Raw genomic sequence first — 22173 nt, forward strand, 5'->3', positions numbered from 1 at the left:
CCATAAATTGTGCCTCCCCGCTTTCAGTGTGCAAAAAGAAATCGCCATGGGGCCTGGTCAGGGTAATATTTCAACATATTCCAATACTGGAGGGCAGTACTTATAGAACAGTTTGCACAGGTAGGTATCTCCAAGGATGCAGTAAGTGTTGCTGTATAACATACATGTTTGGCTTCCCTATCAGGGCAGGTCTAAGCATGAATGTCTTTCATGCAGCAGTTCATATTCTTGAAATAGGTCAGACAAAGGTGTCCAAGGGAAAATTGAGAATGAATGATTTTGAAGTTGCTGCTAGCAAGTTTTTATGCACAGACCGTGCCCTTCAATGTATGGTAGTGCATGTCACATGATAATATGCAAAGCCTGTGTATGCATGGTACACCAGTTCCTCCAACGCTCTGAATTTTCATCCCTTCCCCTTCTGTGTGTGCGCACAATTATACACTACAACATTAGCTTTTCACACACGTGGATGGCACCACTCGGTCAAAGGTGCTCACAGGCTTACTGGCATGAATTTTATGAACTTTCATACTGTTGCTCTAAATAAAGATGCTGGTGTGAAGAGCCCTCAAAAAGTATCATGGCGCCTAAGAGCACACTTAACATATTTTTAATACCAGCTTAAAAAAGCACTTTTGGTCTCAATATCGAGGGGGCGGTTTCACAGTGATGTGTCAACCGTCTCATGCAGGTTTAAGTCACATGAGGACAGCCACAACTCATGACATACTAGAAACCATACGCAACTGACAGCAGACAGAGCTGCGCAGCTTTGTCAGTTGCACGAGGTGCACTATGAGTGAATTGTTGTCCAGTGACTACAACAGCAATTTAGATGATTTCAGGCACATACAGGACGCAGAGTTCGCAAACCCAGCGAACTGTGTTGACTCGTCATGATAATGTACATTGCAGAAGGGCTGGCTCGCAGATGCTGAGTGAACAAAACTTTAAAATCGAACTAAAATATTTTGTATGTGTTTCCTGGCTCCGGTGTGTGGAGAATTAGCAGTGCATGCCAAGGAAACGAAAAATGTTGCTTTTGCGATGCCTCATAATCTTGTCAGTAGTCCTTTAAAGGGACACTAAAGGCAAATAACAATTTATGTCAGAGTGAAAGCTCAATGTATGCACAACATCTAAAACGGCAATATTATCAACAGCAGTGCCCTACTTACCAATAAATTAAGCTAAATGTATCGCACGACGTGCGCCATGAGTGGGACATTTGGGAAACGATCCCAATGACGTGAGAGCGTCCGACTACAAATAATCACCAGTAATCAAACTAGCTGCAACAAAAAAAAGAACCTTCCGTGCATCAAGACACGTAATAAAATGCTGCTTGTTCGTTTCTGTTTGATTCATGGAAAAAAGAACGTCTTTGGCGTTGCCACGGGGAACGGTGCGCGTGGTTCAAAGGTTCCGTTTTCACCGAACTGTGTTTCGCCCAGCGCCTGGCTTCAGCCCATGCGGTCGCGTCTCAGTGGTAGTTTCGGTATTGCATACTGCCACGTGTGTTTTGTGCGCTCGTGAAAGTCGCTCCGACAGAAAGTTCGACAAAATTCCGCATACACATGATGTTGCCGGATGCCCGAATGGTGCACGCTACCGGTGCACGCTGCCGTGCAGTAAAGGCGGGCATCGTTGGGCACGGCAACAGTGACGTGAGAAAGACCGCTTTCAGGTGGGTGATTTGAAGTGCGCTAACGCAATGCAGACCACTAAAACGTGATTTTATTTCAAAATAAGCGCTTACTTGGCACAAAAGTAGCACTACGAGGTTTCTAGACTGCTACTTCAACAATCAACGTCGACTTAATATTTGCCTTTAGTGTCCCTTTAAAGAGCATCACTGCCTTGTTGGCTGACGAGCGATGAAACAGTGTTTGAGTAGCACCTGGATTGAAGTGACAAATCATCCAGTCATCGTAATGCATTGGAAAGCATTGCATTGTCTTTCCTTTTCTCTCAGTGTAGGTAATCCACCAGATGCATTTCCGCACAGTTAACCTTCTCCTGCCTGCCTTTCTTTTCTCCTTTTGAAAGGATACAGACAGTTATATGAGGGCAACTCCATGAAGTGGGACAGACATCGACCTATTTGCCTCTCCATGAGGTTGAGGCTGTGCAGATGGAGTCGAACAATTTTTGTTTACAAGCCAACTCGTGGGATCTCTGTCCTCATGCCAACGCATGTGAATAAGTGAAAAAATTTATCTTCTTGTATTAGGTTTAAAGGGACACTGCAACATTGCTTCCTGTGACATCAGGGATTCAAGGACCGAGCCTGTTAGTAACTTATGGACTACATTATTTCATACAGGAGCCAAAAAATGGACAAGGCAATCAACTCTTATAAAGCTACTGCAACCCCCTTATGAAAAAATACTTTGTGGTCATCCATGATGTTACACTGATGTCGCATTGAGAGATAAAAAAATATGACCATTTTTCTTTTAGTAATCAACATATCTCAAAATTAATGATATAGAATTGCCGAAGAATGTTGATCAGTTAGCATTTAGTGCGCCATTAAGTGTCACTAAGAGAAAAATGATTACATGTATAGATGTATTAGTAAATCATACCATTCTACAATATAAAAAAGTCACTTTCAGAAAAGGGGCAAAAACGCGAGACGGGTCACGACACCATCTCGAAGATTTTGCACCAGTTCGTCGTGACGTCACCCGATTTTGGAGGCATTACTAAAGATAAAATATTTGCTCTAAACGGGCGAAAGATTTGAAAATTTTAAGTTTCTGTAATATTTACTGGCCCAAGGTGCCCTAGAAGTGGAAAAGGGGGGGGGGGGAACAACCAGGGACGACCCACTACCGCAGCAGCACTGCTGTTAAGGCACGAAATTAAAAAAAAATGACACTGACCATTTTGTCTTCTACTAATTAACCTATAATAGCAAAATTAAGCAAAATAGTTTTAGTAGAATATTGTATGAGATCTTGCAAGTATTAACAGTATATACATGGTTTTTCTACTCGGACAGCTACAGTGTTTTCGCAATATAGCTAGGGGTTGCATTTTTACACGATATTTCAGAAATATAGGGTTGGCTGCGTGGTGTTCACAAGTACAAAAATATTGTTCTTCAACCTCCTCACATCAAGTGGTTCATTACACTACTGCGCGATGCGTTATTGCTACTTCAATAATGCAGTACGCGTAAGGATTTGACCTGTGTACAAAATTACCATCAGTCTTCACAATTAACCGTCCACGATTGGTTTTGCAAAATTCTGTACCAAGCAAAATATGACAACAGGCAATCGTCAGCGACCTAAGAACAGCACACGGGTATCATCCACTAGCCTCGCACTTGCTTATGCTGTGCTTTTCAGTAATAGAGCATATATTCATTGGGCCCACTATGCCAAAAGCTTGAGGATTTTATATGAAACCTACGAAAATTCCGCGCACAAACACACGAACAGCATATGGGCATCTAAAAGACGAAAACAAGCTTCAGATGGGGCTAACACGCGCGCATCCGTGTGATCAGTGCAGGTAGCATCAAGCTGCGCTATGCTTGTGCAAAATCATTACGTGTCACACTACAGGCTCGGTAAGTAAATTGGGAGAACTACTCGATCGCCCGCTAGCCTCACGGCGGCTAACCTCATTTTGCTCAATCGATTTCTTCGACGCCGATGTGAGCGGACGCACGGATACACGGCACAATCAGACGAGGCAGCTTACAGAGCCGAAATGGGGCATGCTTGCAAACGAAAGCAGCCGTTCGCGAACTGTCAAAGTCCAAACCTTTTTTTTCCTCTCTCTCTCTCTCTCTCTGCAGCGACGCACGGAGGCAGACGCTCTAAACACGCACGAAAGCGCGTCCGCCGTCCGATGAATACCCTCAAAAGAAGGGGCAGAAATCGAGGAACAGAACCCGGATAGCGGCGAAAAATCCGCCGCGAAGTACACCGTCAGCTCAACGACAGCAGAGAGACGACTGTCGCGCTCTGCAGTGAAAACGCATCGCGAACGCGCTGCAACAACGATAAACTCACAAGGTGAAGGTCATATCCCGGAGCTGGCGGCGCGCGCGCGCCGCGAGAGCGCCTTGTCAGCTGGCTGTGCGCGCGGACCGCAGTCGACGAAAGCAACGAGGAAACGAAAACAAAAGTGTGGGTAAAGGCGTCAGAGGCACGCGGGGCCGAGGGCTACAGGCCGCAGAGCCGGCGAAAAGGACAAGCGAAAATGCGTTCGCGCGTCAAGAGCGCCGATCGCGCTGGGGGAGCCAGCAGACGACAGCTCGGGTGGTGGGACCGCGTCTAACGGTGCTTTGTGTGCCACGCGGGAGTCAGCACGCAGCGCACACTGCCGGCGCGGTAGTCCGAGCTCGCATAGCGCGAGGCCCCGCTGGGGGCCTCCAAAATGGACGAGGAACACTCTTACCTGCGTCGGCACCTAGCCGTGTTGCTGGTGCACCTAGCGGAGTGGTGCGGCGGGTGATCCATGCGCCGTTGCTGATGCGAAGCGCTGCGCCTGCGCAGTGTGGGCGAGCCTTCGCCCCAGGCTCCAGGCGGAGCGATCGGCACAGCCGTCGGGGTGGCCGCGATCTCTGCTGCCGCTGCTCCGAGCGACAGCTTCAGCCGTTTCCGACTCGGGCTTTCGCTCGCCTGCGACACATGCACACAGAGTCCTTGGCTGTTGCCGTCGTCGTGCAATGCCCCCAAAACGAGAGCGCTGCAACACGTGAACGCGGCCGGCGCGCAAACAATCGCGACATGGAAACCGGCGCGCTTTTGTTCGTCTGCTTTTCCGGCGCAGCCGCACTCGCCCAATGGTCGTTATTGAGCCAATTTCGGCGGCAGAAAATTCGATATTGAAAAGCCTGGCAAAGGAAAAAAAAATGCAATCGTGCCAAGCATCCCGATACCGGAAGATTTATTCACGGCAGACAAAACTGCTTTCATCGCATAGGCTACTATAACCCAATAAGGAGTGACCGAGAGCTGGCAATAACAAAAACGAAAGAAATGACGGCGCTAAAAATAAAGCTACATATTCCCCCGATTTGTACCTGCCGTGTGCACATTCTACAATACATGGGGGGGTGGGGGGAGCAATGTGCTAGAACCGCGTTCGAAGTAAGGGTCAAAATTTCGAACATACCCTGTGGAGTTGGAGTTCGCGTCAGCGCACACGTATGTAGTACATGACTAAGGACAACACACAAGTGACAGCCACAGCATCAAAAGACGAGAACAGCGAGTCAGAAGTTTAAAGACCACAAATAAATTTTAACAGTGCCTAACAGCGCAGACACGACCAAAACAGCTAATCGATACCTACAGTCGACAACGCAGAACATCTGTTGTGCGTCTGCTTCGCAAACTGCTTTGCAAACGGTGCGCTGTTCCCGCCGCTGGTTACGAGCTGTGGTTTCGCAGACTAAACACAAACTCTACTTCGTAAAGTACCGAAAAAGTGTTCCGAAAAGCGAATAGTGCGCCCAATAACAAAAATCGCGGAGTGAAGTTCGTGTTTACGACCAAGACATACCGAAACATAAACAAGCGCACGTGGAATTTACGCAAGCGCTACCTAGATGGCGCCACCAGTTCCATCGCGCCTAGCGATTGAGAGCGCAGCAAAACAAAGGCGCGTTTATGGTGACGTGCATGGCAATTTCTCGTTCACACATTCCAAGTGGGCTCTACTTCGAGCTTCCGATCCGTTCATTTAGTTAATCCTAAACAGCGTACACGTACTCCGCAGGCAACTCGAAAACGTGCTCAATTTTGCTAAGTAGGGTGTTGAGCATGAACGATGGTGGTTCTCGAGATACGCTGAGAAAAACGGTTGTTCTCGTGTCGGTAAATGACAGTTTCGCAATACCGACCACTCTTACCGCGAGAAGAAGCTAGGTAAGCAAAAAACTAACAAACAAAACAAAAACGCGCAAAGTGGCGACGTTGCTTTGAAGTTCATGCACCAGCCCGCCATGATGTCAATTTTTTACGGTGTCTACGGGCCTACGTAATCGTTTGTCGCTAAAAATGATTTACGTTGTGTTCTGGGCGAAACAAAGTCCTACCATAGCAAGTTTCAGAAAATTTCACTGAACCAATCTGGCCAAAATACGCAAAAAGACGAATCGTGACGTTACACTGGCGTTCAAGCGCGGAAGTTTCGGCGCGATATTCAAATATGAAACTTCGACCATTTCCTTTTCTAATAATTAACCTAAGGTGGCGAATTTTAACAATTTATCTGTCTAAACTGATTTAATGTTTCATTTTTTTGTTTAACGTATGTCGCAGTAGTACCAAAGAAAAAGTTGCATTTCTGTTTTTTGTCTAGTAAAGCTTGCGTAAATGGAATCTATCAAATAATTAGTGAAACATGTTTCTTATTAAGCGCCAGAAGTCAATATGAACGGTTGGTCAAGACAAAATGATTGCCCACAGTATTAGTTATAAACCGTTCGTTTTCGAATATTATGCAAGCGCAAATGAATAAATCAACAGCACGCTAATTAGCTTGCACAAATACTTCGTACAAACAAATGATCTCCGATCGCGTAATTATAGAATGAAAAATGAAAAAGGTTTTAGAAAAATGCGTTTAAAATTTCGAAGCAAATGTCCACGTGTTAAACGAAAAATATGCCCAAGTAGTAAGCCTGTGGTTTTTTACACATGCGTCTGAAAAAAAACCACAGGCTTACTGTTTGAGTCCTCCATAGAAGCGGCATGGTTTCCTTTTGCGAGAGCTGAAGCACATGTTTTTTTTAAATTTTTTTTTAATCCCTACTCGCCTGTTTAGCATCCCACGCTGACTGACTGGCCGTCTTCTTCACAATGCGAAACGATTACAGGTGACCACAGCAACCACAGCGGTGGTTACGTGCTTAGAGGTGCCTCACCAGTGAGAGACATATGGGGCACCGCGAAGTGTTAAAGGGAGGGGGGGTTAAAAGATAGGAGAGAGAGGCCATGTTCTCGAGTACCCATAAATACACCATGGAGCGTCAGGTCGGGGTATCTCCAGATGAGAAAACCGGTAGGTGCCCGTCTACGCTGGGCATCGAACCCAAAACCTCTCTCATCGAAGGTGGACGCTCTACTTACTACTTTACTTACCATGGTTGCGGTATGCAATACGCAGCGCTTGCGGACGCTAGCAGAGCTAAAGGGAGAGCTTTGAGCGTGAACTCCCTAGAAGGGGCCTAACAACTTTGGATGTGTAATATTTGAGGAAGTTTAGCTTTGGGAACACATTACATTCGTCAGTTATTTCTAACAAAGCTTTGGCAGCAATGAAATTGCACAGTAATTAAATTATACTTTTTGCAGTAATGAGTAATGTAATGAGTTACTTCAATCGAGGAATTAAAGATTACTCACTACTTTCACAATTTGAAACATGGCATGTCTGCTTCCCTTGTGGCACAAAAAATTTACCAAAAAATTAAAGAAAAATAAAGACAAGTTAATCTGAGTGCCAAACCACAAGCGCGTGGAGCTGAAGAAAGATCTCTATGATTTCAACGTATACGTGCTTCAAATAGAGTGTATACATGAGTTAGAGCATGAATGATGAACTTTTGTTGAAGTAATTTAGAAAAATTCATCACTTTCCAAAGCATTAGTAATGTAATGTCATTACTTTCCGCCAGATTTAATTTATAACCTAATTTAATTACATTTAAAGACATTCTAGAAAAGCAACTATTAATGTAATTCAATTACTTTTTAGGAGTGATTTTTGCCATCTTTTTTTGAGCCCTGCAGGGGCGAAGCCACAGCGCACGCGTCGTACAGCCAAGGAAACAAAACAGGGAAGTCGGCACAAGCCACCATGCTCCGCCCTTTTTATCGACTCAGTCTATGCATGGGCACCCTTTTTTCTGCATTTTTTGCCCTCACCCAAGATGAGCATCTGGTCATAGAGTTATTCTCGTCGCTTAAAGCATGGGGCTCTTGTAAATGTTCAAGATTAACTTTGCCAGCATCCACGGTTTTCATAGACCCGAATGTACTGCATACGTCGATTTTGCCATCCCCCATTTCAGCCTGTACGCATCTTCGACCTCTTCAGTTTTACTCCGTGCATAAGGTAAGCTTGTTTACTGTAAATCGCTCAATTTCCAAGGTATTATACACCAAGTGTTGTTTTTTTCTTTTTCTTAACAATGCGGACCCTTTTTCTTTTTTTAGTACTATGGTCCTGTAATCGTCGCACACGAAATCTACGTCGAGGCGGAAAAATGTTGCCGCAGCTAAAGTGACATTGATGTAACTAACCAAAACTCGTTATTATAATTAATGACATGAGCAGTGATGGAAGTGACATTTTGCTTTTTGGAGCACACTCTGGAGCAGAAAAAATGCTAGTTTGGAGCAGCTATTGACATTTTCGGAGTACATGGCAAAATATTCCAAACGACTCCTGGAGTTTAAAGCATTATTTAAGCATCTCATAAGTATTATTACTTATTATTAAAGACACTGCACATACAATTATCGCTGCAAATTGCAACAAACAAATAATTAAGCAGATAGATTGTCACTGAACCCTAAGTAAGATGGGCTATATACTTAAAATATCGGTACTTGTGACAAAAATGATATAAAACCGATGAAGCTGAGCCCCAAATTATAAAAGAAACTAGAATTACATAGAGCAGTTTATAATCGGTAACAGAGCAAAGAACTCTGTTATTTTCATATTTCACCAAAACAGCTTGCTTTTGAAATTTCAAACAAAAAAAGACAAGAAACCAAGTTCAGATAGGTTGAAAAAACAGCCTTGCCATTTCTTGTGGCAAAAATGAGGTCGGAAATGACAAAGTGCTAAATGTGATCAGTCACACATCACAGTCCTCCCACCAGCAGTTAGTAATCAGTAAGATATTGAACGAATCTCACACACATTTTAACAAAATAGTCTGCCTGTAATGTACAGCTACATACAGCTAAATCGGAGACATATCAACGATGCCACTGCTTGTGGCATTGTTGATGTGCTAGTATGGAGCTAGTATAGAAACTCCATACTAGCATGCTATAATACATACTATACTCGCGGACAACTTTTCTTGGCAATGAAGAAAAGGCTATGGGGGCGGAGCTACTGCACATTACTGCTCCGCGAAGTAGTCCGGTTTCGTGCGAGTTTCGAATTTAGTTTCAGTTTGTGAACCTTCCGTATCTGTTGTGACGGCTGTTGGATTATTCGAGCGGCCATGGCAATAATAATAACATTGCATACTATTTGCTTCGTCTGCTTAGACAGCCATTTGTTAGTGAAATTCGTCACAAGTTCCTTCGGCAAGTCATCGGAAAAGCTGGAGGGCGACGAGCGCTCACCTGAAGACTGAAGGTACCATTTTGACTGTGAGGAGCACGTAAAAGTTGCAACGTTTTCACACGTGCAAAAATGTAAATGACACTGCATATAGTAAAACACAAATTTTATATCTCCTTGGTGCATGCTGCACCTCTTTTCAAACAGTGTCCCATAGAAAATAGAGCAATGCTGTTTTGCATAATTCTCACGCAGAAAACACGGAGGCCGTTGTGGGCTTTTTTTCTTCAGCGGTAGCAAACGCATAGTTTGGCTCTGCAGCCTTTTCTTCATTGCCAAGAAAAATGTCCGCAAAATATAGAATGATAGTAGACAGCTTGTTTTTTGTTACGTTTAGGCTCGCTCGATGACCATGTGCTTAAAGTTCATTGTTTTCAGTTTACCAGTGCCATTTCGGAGCAGGTCTGGAGCAGTTACTAACAAAAAATTAGTTTGGAGCAGCATTTCTCTTTTAGAGCAGTTTGGAACAATTGGAGCAGCACTTGCATCACTGCATGAGGGCAGTTTATATGCCAAATTTGTAGGCCGTTGCAATTTATCGCATACACATTTTTTTTTTTTTATAGATTGGAAATGTACATAATTCGAGATACTCATCGAATTTTAATGGCGATATCGAAACGCATTGAAAGTGAGCACGCCCGGCACGCAGGAAGTGCTGCCGCTCGGCTAAGTCAGACCAGAACTGACAGAGGAAGAGCGCATGGCAGCAGCGTCTTGTCGTGGAAAGCGGCAAATCGTCTGAAATACACAAGTAGACCTCTTATTCTTATTTTTGCGTGCGATATGATATGTTTTGTGCTTATCTGTTTATTTGTGCGAAAAAAACCGCGACATCCAGCTCTGTGCAGCATAAAACTCGGGGTCATAGGCACTCTAGGCGTCAGCCACTAAGGCGCTTCTTGTGGACAGGAGAAAATTTTTTTGTGCCTGTTTATATATAGAAAGACACAGATGAGCACTATATCACACGCAAAGAATAAGCAGTCTGCTAGTGTATTTCAGACGAATTGCCATTTTTCCTGGCCAGATTCTGCTTTGACGCACCTCGATTCAGATTTTGTCACTTCCTCGTCACGGGTAGATCCGGCGAAGACTGAAACAATAAGCAGACTGTCATAGTCAGGCCCGTTGCCAGGAATTTTTTCGGGGAGGGGAGGCACTTGCTGAAGACCTTGGCTATGTGAGGAAAGCACCTATTTTTCAGTAATATTTTTGGTAAAAGTAGCAGTATGAAATTACGCGATTTTTAAATACTACTTTATTCATAGTTTAATATTTTTAATTTTGAGATGAATGTTCCTAAGAGTATAATATTCTTACAAACGACATTTGAGGGGGCTAGGACGCCCAACCCCCTTGATACAGGCCTGGTCAAAGCAAATTTTATTCAAAATTTGCATTGCATAAAAAGAAAAGCACGCCGTACAGCTTTTGTCACCACAGAATTTTTTAACCATTCAAAAGTCTTGTGCTTGTCAGTTATTTAAACACTGTCAGCGAGCCCAACCTATCCTTTTAGAGATGTTCGCTTAACGTGTCTTCCCGTTTTGCAGGTTATGTACAACAACACTCTGCTACTCCAATTTCTCTACGGCACTCTTGACGTCTCATTGTCGACAGTGTTGAGAACGTTTCAGTATGTGCACCAACAAATACGCTCCAGGAGAAGGTATATTGCGTGCTAAACAAGACAACACGATGGTACACCCCACTGCCATCTCTAAGTGCCCGGTTACATGTAGTAGACTGCCTTTCGCAGTACCGTTTTCTAGATTCGTGCTCGGGTGCATTATTCAAAATACCTGGGAGTCTGGTTTGACAGGAGAGTGGAAGCCGGTTGGAAGACCCAACCTCGATCAGCGGGGCTCAAGAAAACGCCTATATGCGAATGTGGTCAAATGCTTCCGAAATAGGTGCGTGCACGCATCTGGCAGTATATACCCTAGCATATTTCAGTAGAAGGAACACTGAAAGGTCTCTACGCTAGCAATAATGTGGCCATGGCGATCTGCAAGTCGCCAACCTAAAGGACCAGGCCCAAGTGTAAATGGACGAGGGACAAGGTGGATACGTGTGGCAGCCTGCCTCATCAGGAGATGCCCTCCTACTCGCAGAAGCGGCATTTCAACAGTGCACGCACAAGACCCGTATACGGGTTGAATAATTCGCAGGTATGGTGCAAACAGAGTCATAAGCGTCCATGGGCCAAGTAGTTCACCTTCTATCAATCTCGATTTCTGCTTCCGGGAAGCGACGTGTGCCCCGTAATCAAAAGCCGAAATGCCCTATGAATTAATAATTCATAATTACTACAAATAACATCTCCTATACTTTCCTTGGCTTGGCTTGATTGTCTGTTCTCATTAAATGTTGTGCCTAACAATGAAAAACTAGCCCTTAAATTCCCCTGCTTTCGTATGAAGATGCATGCATCGAATGACACTTGGAAACGGTGGGGCCAGTGGGCGTCGGAGGACGATTTGCCTCGTTTGGTTTTTCGGTGGTTCAGTAACAGGACGCTGGTGTTATCGATGCGAGACTGCATACATGTGTGCTTCATACGAGTTGCCCAAAAATGGTTTACGAGCTAGGGCATGTGAAATACAAAGACATTGCCTTCTCAGTAACTACAGACGCGCACTTAGAAAGTCGGAAAATTCATAATGAAGCTACTTAACGGAGTGAATTAATGATTACAGGAGTACTGGCATTTTTCTTCTTAATTTAATGCATTATAAAATACTGCCGAGCTCCTAGGCGCCCTAAATAAGTTAGTGTAGCAACTTTTCTACAGTCAGTGTTAGTTTCGTTTCTCATTACGTAGAAGCTGGTCACACTGAAGAAGATAAACAGCGCAATTTCAGAAGCGCACAATAGGCAAGAAGGCACTCTTATGAACTGGCGGGCAGGTATTTAAAATATTCGGGCATTCGCACCGGCTCAATAAATCAGTCAATCAATTAATTAATTAACGAGTGTCAATATGTCGCAATTCGCCGCTCCCCCATGACCACCTGCGCCACGACATAGTATAACCTGCTGGAAAACGAAACCGACTGCAAAGCTATTGCATCAAATTATTTTGCGCTCTGAGGCTTCGAAGTATTTTTTTTTTATGGTTTGTGGGGGTCCCGGTCCTTCCTTTAAAACAGAAAATTGACAGAAAATGCCATGTCAGTACTCGTTTAATTTGCAAAACTGACTATATGTGCAAGATAGAATGATACCAGCTACAGTTGACGAAATGAACGTCGAGTAGTTTCACGCGCCAACGAAGTAGACTGTTTCAGCAGCCGACCATTCGCAGTCGTATACAACGCCCGCATACCGTTCTTAGCCCCACGAAAACAGATGCGTAGCAATGCCAAACGAACGAGGGTCAAAATGGACGCAAACGTCCTATGGCTTGATGAACTACCACCATGGCGATATCGATATTTTCCGAAGACCTTTGCAAGCCCGCGTATCCAAACGAAACAACGGCTGCAGAGTACCGAACGAACTGCCGTTGCGGCGCGTTGTAAGCAACCCGTTTGAAGTGTCCTTTATGCTGACGCGCTAAAGATGGCGCTGCGGAAACGCGAATCTAGCGCGCCTTGATGCGCGTTTTGTCCGTGGGGACATCTGCGGCGTCTACTGCGGCGCGGCTGCCATATTTGAGCCCACGGCGTCTTACCGGCGTTTCACCGCTCTGCTAGAGTGTACTAGAAGAAGTTCTAGTACACTCTAGCTCTGCGGCGGCTGCGCTGAGAGGCGCGAGACGCGGGGCAAAAGATGGCGTCGCGGCGGCATCAGCCCCTTCAAAGAATGGCAACAACCTAAGGGGGGCGCACACATCGAGGCACACTAGCGGATCTGCAGCGCACCTGGCCGAGACGCCGGTTGAAAAGCTTGCCCCCGCTTGTATACAGTAGAATCTCGTTCATACGTTTCTGAAGAAAAAAATAAAGCGCGGGAAAAATATCCGCGAAAACGTATCCGGGAATCTGAATTCGCTAAAACAACGCGCAGTTTTCTCTTGATAACGATATCGCGAACGTTGGAACCGGGAAATCGTACGAAACAGGAACGTATCAACGAGACTATACTATTTGCTTGTCTGAGCTGCGCTGGGAATTCAGTGCTAGCTTGACCTTTCATCACCGTGGACTGCAGCGAGTTACGTACCAGTTTTTCTAACTTTTCGCTCGATCGCCTGCACTGCTTCTGAAATCCTCTAGGTACCTTTTACTTAGAACAGATGACCAGCTAGCGAGAGTGCTAAAACACTACCAACTATGCCGCCGACCTTAATGCCGCCTCGATTCGCGCGACCTCTAACTTAGAGGCAGGCCATCACAGCCACGTTTTCAAAAGGCGAGGGGTGAAAAACACCTCTCTCCTTCGAGATACACGGCCGGCAAGCTATTTTTTTCGTCCACTTTACTTCAGATTTTATATCATAATTACTGCCAATAACACCCCCTATGCCGTCCTTAGCATTTATTGTCTGTTAGTTCTTATTAATACTGTGTGGCGAGGGTCTAGTTCTGGCAGACTTGATGCCTTCAGATAGTATGCGAGGGGCAGTGCTGGGCAGTATCGAAGATACATGTATCTTAGATACTATCTTAGATACTCTTCGGGTATCTTGTATCTGTAGCGCGATACGTCTTGCAAAGACTAGTATCTGTATTTCCGTTACATTCAACAATGTATCGTGTATACAAAATACTCCTATAGGAACACCGCCGTACGAAACAATAATCGCTGACTCAACTCCGCTTCTCAAGCTGGTACTGGTGCTACTAAACCGTCTGAATAAAACTAAGCGCAGTGACATAATTTTATTTTTCCGCCAGAGTCCACCAGTGAGCGCAGGCGATGGCGTGTGCGCGTCCGTTTTGGTGGAGCAGAGCAACATGGCAGCGCTCGCGCAGTCTCGACAGAACAAGCGCGCGAACGTCTATGCTTAGCTCACGTGCCTTTCTTTTTCTCGATTATTTTTCTTTTTATTTGTGCCATTGCCATGACACTTACCCTTATCCACTGTCCAGCGCCGCGTACCACAATGCGTGCGGCGATTATCGCGCAAATTCTGATGCCGCTCCCCTGCGTAGTGCTATGTTACGAAATCTGAAGCATATGTAGGGTTGCTTTGCGTCTCGTGGCTTTCACACATCAGCAATTCGATGGGTCTTGTCGATGTAAGTTGGACTTACATGCGATTGACTTATGTGCAAATAATATCCTAACTACACCACCACGAGTACCGATGCTAGATCTTATAGATGAAGCGCTTGTATAACAGAAGATATGTTCGTGTACCGTGTCTTTTTCTTCCTGCTGTCGATCGAATCACGGCCGCGGCGGTCGAATTTTCGATGAAAGCGAAAATACTTGAGGCCCGTGTGCTTAGATTTTAATGTTTACGTTAAAGAAACCCAGGTGGTCGAAATTTCCGGAGCCCTCCACTGCGGCGTCCCTTATAATCGTATATAGTGGTTTTGGGATGTTAAACCCTAACAGTTACTATCTTGCTGTTATATTTATTCAAAGAGTTTTTGAAATCATAATTTGATTGTTAGGACAAGTGCTTTCTTAGTTGTCCTTTCGCATCCCGTACATTACTTAGGGCTCTGAAGTGTTTTTTTTTTTTTTTTCGGTCTGGTCACAGCAATATGTCTCTTGTAACGTTCTGCCAAAATATGCTCTCTACTTTATTCTTACTTTGAACTGTCTGCTTTATTTCTGCTACTGTTTACACATTTATATTTCACTCGAGCTTACTGTTCTGCGAAGGCGATTTTGAAAACAAATATGTAATTATGTGGGCGCGCTCTGAGTATACAGTGCCAGACATCCTGCTTAGTAGTAAAACAGCGAAACTGAGTTTGCGTTATGATTATGAAAATAATTAGGAGCCATCTTAAAGTTGTTAAGAAGGAGATTCGATAAACATTGCTATACCAAATGATCCGTTTTTCTCATGCGCGTCCCAACGAGCCGTTTCAGTCAATTTTTCGTAGGCACTAAATATTTTTATTGTCTTACATTAACAGGTAAGTTCACGATACTTCATGCTTAGTTGTCATAGATATCAGGGGTGCCGCCTGTATCGTGTATCAATACATATTCACGATGGATGTTTGATACAGAACGGCTTTTCTATTTTATTTACATATATTTGTTTTCTTTTTTTAGGCCTCCCTTTTTTTTTTTTTACTATTACTAATCGCCAGGTAATCGGAGCTGTATACGTGGCAATAGCGTGAATAGCAGCGGTGTGCTGCGACGATTTCTGCAACTATACTGCCACGCGCTCTTATTTATTTTGGTGTAATCGGGTTTAAACCGCAAAAAAAAAAAAAATTACTAGCAGCGCTCGGCTCAAGCCGCGGCGCGATGTTCTGGAAGCTTAGCAGTTGTTTCAGATTGCCCTGTTATGATTACATGCGAATCCCAGCCGCGGCGGCAGCATTTCGATGGAGGCGAAACGCTCGAGGCCCGTGTACTTAAATTTAGGTGCACGTTAAAGAACCCCAGGTGGTCGAAATTTCCGGAGCCCTCTACTACGGCGTCCATCATAATCATATCGTGATTTTGGGATGCAAAACTGCAAAAATTATGGTTAAAATTATCCGCAGGACGCGAGCACTGTAGTTCATTCGGGAGCTTACGCGAGCACCATCGGTAACGCTGGGAGGTTCGATCGCTGATGTGACCACGCGTTCCGCCGATGATCAAAATACCGAAGGCCAACGACATTTATTGCCGCTATCAGTGTACAGCGTGCTTTGCTTGTACTATGAGTTACCTAGATTTCTGGCCACAAGTTTGCCCTATGAGCAGTTTCGTCTCTACCAGAGCGACTGTCGCCTTCTTCATCGTCACCACCACGTGACAATACAATATGTATTAGGCATTTCTGGGGTGCACATGTTCTCTCGTTGAAGAAAATTGTTAATAGATTGCACGTTAGTGGGTATATTGATAAACGCTTTACGCCAGCAGATAAGTAGAACATGAAAAGTCATTGCAGTTTTATGAGCTCTACGTACACACAATGCGTCACTAAAAATGCCGCTAGCAACGTTGTTGCTGCTGTACACCGGTGATTCAGTATTGTCTAAACGGTCTTTTACAGACGAGGCAAAACTCCACACCGGTATTTGCGCCATCGTGCGAAGGCTTCTTAGTGAAGTTCTTGTGATTAGATGGCGACCCGCTAGCCGGTCGGCAAGCTGAGCAGAGACCCCCCTCCCATAAATTACAAAAATGCCAAGCAAGAGCCGCTGTCATTGAAGAGCTGTCCTGTTAAGCAGCCAAGACAAAGCCCAATAAGTTCTGTCGGAAGTGAACTAATGCACTTTGAGCAAGAAGGACAAACCTTCTGAGATACTAGCAGACACTTCATTAAAATGAAACAAAGTTGGTCACATTAAAGAAATTTTCAAGCAAACCTTTTCGTGCATAGGCGTTCGCTACTACATTATGGGGGTCTATAATAACAAATTTGCGAATGTATCGAAGTATCTTAAGATACAGTTGGCAAGTATCGTATCGGATACAATTATTGCGGTAGTATCTTGTATCTGTATCTCCAATACTTCTTGCCTGAGTATCTTGCATCGCATTGCGATACAATTTCAAAGTATCTTTGCCCAGCCCTGGCGAGGGGTTATTGGTCAGATGCCACCTCGTAAAAAGACCACGCGCTACGTGACGCCAACAATAAAAAAAAAGAGTTCCACACTCGCCTCCATGGCTACGATCGGCGCTGTATAACACTACCAGGTTTAAACGCACAGATACACCTAATGAAGTGGACGGGGGGATGACCGCTGCCGTAGCTCAATTGGTAGAGCATCGGACGTGTTATTCGAAGGTTGCAGGTGCGGTCCCTGCCGGCGGCAAGTCTTTTCGTCCACTTTACTTTCTTCGCATTTATATCGTAATTACCACAAATAACGACCCTATACTTTCCTTGGCATTATTGTCTGTTAGTTCTCATTAATACTGTATCTAACAAAGAAAAACGAGCCATTAAAATTCCCCTTATTTCGTTCACAGCGCTTATACGGCACATCAAACGCAAAACTCACCTTACAACACACGCTATACGAACTGTGGAGGCGAATTTTTTTTTTTTTTATGACAGCACACGACTATGCGGAAAGAACGGAGCGATCACAGAGTCTTCCTGCCACGTATACTTACAGCGCTTCAGCCAGCCTTACACATGCGGTCTGGGAAAGGAGCAGATATAAGAACTAGCGAAAGCTCTGCAAACGGTCGGCATGCGTCCTCCGCTGCGGCATTCTGGCACGCAGTGGAAACGAACCGTTGCCAACGTCGCGGCAGCGCGTTGCGGAACGCTTGTGTCACTTTCACTGTGCCAGGGAAACGCGATGGCCCAAGAACGAATACGCTGCAGAGGGCGCCCGTATTAACATGTTCCTCAAATTTCACACTCTATATAGGGCACTATACTAGAACACTGCACGGGCCGTTACGGCCCGGGACCGGCCCGGGCCCGCTTTATGAAGCCCGAGCCCAGCCCGGACCCGTGGTTCCAAGCGCGGGCCCGGCCCGGGCGTACATGACCGAACCCAGCCCGAGCCCGTCGTTCCAAGCCCGGGCCCGGCCCGGGCCTGGGCGTTCATTACTAAACTAATCCAGGGCGCGCTTGTTCATGACCAGACCCGACCCGGGCCCACTAGAGGACATTAGTTGTTGATGATGATCATTAATGATGCCGTGCGCTTTGTAGCGGGCGATCGGACGGAAAATCAGGTGTGTACATGCATCGAAATGTTGCTTTGCCTGCGGTGGTAGCTCAGCGGTTAATCTGTTCCGCTGTTAAGTCCTAGGACGCGGGTGCGATTCCCGCGGCCACGGCGGCCGCAATTTGATGGGGGCGAAATGCAAGAACACCTGTCTGTATACTTTAGGTGCAGAGAACTCGAGGTGGTCGAAATTAATCCGGTGCCACTACGGCGTGCCTCGTAATCATATCGTGGTTTTGGCACGTAATACCAAGGAATATAAAAGAAATGCACCGTATGTGTCAAACTAGAATAAAAGCCCGAAATCTTTATTCCTTCCATGGGAACAACCGTGATCTGGCCCATTGTTAGTGCGTACTATATATATATATATATATATATATATATATATATACGTGATCTGGCGTGTTTATAAGGAAACCCACCACGATGTACTTGTTACTTTGACAAAGTCTGGTCCAGCAGACGAAACGTTAGTGAAAATATATAGTGCCAATCTATATCTATACTGGTGAAAAAAAAAAGATAGCACTTCAACTGTTTTTCTATTTTTATTGCTAAGCTTTACTAAGAGCCAGCTCTTTGCACGTGTCACTTCAGCTTGGCACAGTATACCTTAGACCATGCAATGCGTAACGTTCGCGTGTGCTCGAAGGCCCGACTTACCGAGTCCGGCCCGGCCCGCAGCCTCAAGCCTGGGCCCGGCCCAGGCCCGCGGCTTCAAGTCCGGGCCCGGCTCAGGGCCACAGCCTCAAGCCCGGGCCCGCCGAAAAACGCTTCGGACGGCCCGGCCCGCGGGCCGGCCCGGGCCCGTGCAGTGCTCTACACTATACACGCGTATCTGCTAAGCACAAACGCGCCCGGATGCTAAACTAAAACCTGCAAAAGCAGTCCGTTTCCGCATATACCTCTTTTCTTTTTTTAGACAAAGTTCTCGTAGCCAGAGGGGAGGATACCGTAGCAAGAGGTGGGGGGGGGGGAGGGGTTGGAGGTCCGACTGCCCCCCCCCAACTTTCACATTTTGTATGTGTGTGTATACATATATACATGCACATACAAACACGCACGAACATACATAAAAGCCATAATATTTTTCCGCTACGCACTGACTTGTCTTATAGAGAGGAATATTTCGTTGGCCTTTGCCTCGGACTCAATGAACAGGAGCTCACGATACCTCGTATGTTAAGACTCGTATATTCGATCTCACGGTCAAGTGAAAGTGAAAGATGCGTGGATCTCGGAATTACTTCCACAGAGTGCTCGTTCGCCAAGGCAGCGTCCATTGAAAACTACTCATGTCGAATTAAGTTTGTGGATCCAGCCACCCCCGGGCCACGCATTTCATTCGCTATACGAGCACTTAACAAAAAAAAAAGAAAAAGTCGCTGACCGCAAGAACTTGTACGAACGCCGGCAACCGGTCACCACGAAACAGCATAAGTACCCGACACTCAACAAGCGATAGGATAAGGACCAAACGGTGCAGCCGCTCACCTTCTGCCGGGAGTCCTCAGGCGGCCGGAGGTTCGGGAAGTAGAGGGGCGACAACGGTCCCGCCGAAAGGTCTGCAAGGAAGACAATCACGTGAATCCATGCAACAAAAACTAAGTTAATGACGGCGCTCGAAAAATCGCGCGAATATCTTCAGAAATATAGGCAGGTATAACGAGGCATGTGCCAAATAACTGACCCAAAACGTCGTCCGACACTTCGAAAGGCTCGCTGGTCCCCACGGGGCTAAGTCCAGACGGACCGGCCACATCGCTGAGCATGGGGTCCCGGACTATCTCGTTGTCCACATTCATGCTGGTGAACACAGCGCGTCCCTGGTCGCCCAGCGGGTCGGGCAGGCGCCGGGAGGCAAACCCAGTCGGCTTGCGGCCCCGGCAAGCGTTGGCCCAGCGGCGTGCGGGAACACGAGCGTTCAGACACGAGCGGTTCAGACACGAGCGTTCAGACACGCTGCGGGGGCCCGCGACAATGCGCACGAGCACGAGAAACGGGCGCGCGAGAACTCGCGCTAAAAGTCGCTCCCTTTTCGCGCGCTATATGCTGCCGCGACCAAGCGAGCCTGCCCGCCGACTGGCGTCGCGCGTGCCAATGAAACGGGCCGAGTGACTTTTCCCTCCCGACGGGCAAGAACAATCGAGGGATGTCCCACGGCGTCGTCTTCCAGCGTCCCGGAGCCGCGGGCTAGGCGCCGACGTCCGGTCACAGAGACGGTCATCGGAGAGCTCCGCCGGCAACGGCAGCCGGCAACCGTCACAGCGCAACCAGAACGGCCGCCATGGCGACGCGTCGCCGGATCGCGTTGCATCAAGACGCCCCCCGCGCAGGCCTGCTGGTCGCGCGTGGTACGGACCTCTCGCACGCCTCGAGTAACGCCGCCGGAAATCCTCAACATCCAACACGCCGCAAAGGTCCCTCCACGGTTACCGCAATGGTACCGTTGTGGACACGCAACGGGTAGTCAGTAATGCGAAACGATAATGGCACGGTTTGTGTAAAAAACAGCGCTGACGCCCCACCTGGCAAATGAAGAAATGATTTTTCAACAAAATCTGAGCTAAACGACAGTGCGACACTGAAATGAAGGACACAGCGCCGTGGTCTGTGTCCTTCCTTTCGTCCCGTCTTTGCTCAAATCATGAACCAGCAAGCCCAAATGCGTCCCTTTCTGCAGAGAATTCGCACGATAAACGTTGTGCGAAATTTCGCATAGACAACTGAAAAAAAAAAAAATTAGCGCAGCTTGCACTGAGTCGCGCAAGGCTGGGCCACAGCAGAGCTGACCATGGCTTAGCTAGGCCCTTCCTCTTTCCCACCCCTTGCTATACTATACTATACATGGCTATGCTTGCTCTCTCTTTTAACAGCGAAGCTGTTCTAGCTCGGCGCAATATGTCGTGACCAAAAATTATCATCATCATGAACCGGTACGCGCTTTCTTCTTCGGCCACTTCTTCTGCTTCGCTCCCAGCACACGTGCGCCGATTTGTCCGGCGCATAACAAGGGCACAAAGCGAAGGAGAGGAGTGAGGCTGAGGGCGAAGAAAAAGAACGAAACATACAAAGAAAAAAGAAATCCTTGCCGAAAAAAAATGCCTGATGAGGCGGCGGATTTCCAACTCGCGCACCCACGATCCGAGGGCCTTAACCACTCGGCTATCCAGAGAGCTGTGCACGGGCCGTATTTCCGAGCCCGGCCCGGGCCCGCTGACTTTGTCGAAGGCCCGCCCGAGCCCGACGGCAAAGGGCTGCGAGCCCGCCCGCCCGACGTGCGAAAACACAATGTGCCCGGCCCGACGTACGAAAACACAATCCCGGGCCCGGCCCGGCTTTTTCAAGATTCGCCGCGAAAACAAAATATCGTTTTCCGGTAATTTGGCATTTTATTGAGCATATCAGCTATGATCAAACGACACACGACGAACAGTCTCTATTACACAGATTGCAAATTGTCCTACAAAAACAGCAAGCAGTTCAACGATTCCGGCTTCAACGAAGTGCGGCGCTTTTGCATTATGTAGCCCGCCGAACTGAAGTTACGTTCGCTGCTTGCACTCGTCGCCGGAACTGCTAATATCTTTTTTGCTAGCCTGGCAAGCTTGGGATATCTCTGCTGCTTATTTTTCCAGAAGACTAAAACTTCAGATGGACAGGAGGGCGATTCCATAGAGAGATAATCGGAGAACTCATCTTTTTGTAACTGCTACATTCTCACCACTGTCGCTCCACTCGCTGAACAACTGCAATGGAAAGGAAAAGCGGTAAAGGGCGGTAGCGGAAAAGGCGCTGTATGCGTGCTGGAAAACAATTCCCGCTCATTCTCTATATTTCGGGCTTGAGTCTGGCTTTGCGCCGGGCCCGAGCCCGGCCCGATAAAACTCCAAGTAGCCCGAGCCCGGCCCGGGCCCGAGGTGAAAATACGTCGGCCCGCCCGAGCCCGGCCTGCGGGCCGGGTCGGGCTTTCGGGCTACCCGGAGCCCGTGCACACTAGGGGCGTAGCCAGAATTTTTTTTTTTTTTTTGGGGGGGGGGGTTCAACCATACTT

General features: G+C 46.6%; 1 protein-coding gene across 1 annotated transcript in view; it reads right to left on the minus strand.

Annotated features, from left to right (window-relative positions):
• The window catches only part of LOC119383245 (RING finger protein 44), a 148573-nt gene that overhangs the window by 37484 nt on the left and 88916 nt on the right, over positions 1–22173 (minus strand). Inside the window, exons 3-4 of the mRNA XM_037651300.1 lie at positions 19614–19684; positions 4426–4649 (exon numbers count right to left, since the gene is read on the minus strand). Of these exons, the coding sequence (XP_037507228.1) occupies positions 4426–4649; positions 19614–19684 (295 nt within the window). The remainder of the gene's footprint in view (positions 1–4425; positions 4650–19613; positions 19685–22173) is intronic.

The sequence above is a fragment of the Rhipicephalus sanguineus genome, chromosome 1, assembly GCF_013339695.2.
Source record: "Rhipicephalus sanguineus isolate Rsan-2018 chromosome 1, BIME_Rsan_1.4, whole genome shotgun sequence".
NCBI classification, from domain to species: Eukaryota; Metazoa; Arthropoda; class Arachnida; order Ixodida; family Ixodidae; genus Rhipicephalus; species Rhipicephalus sanguineus.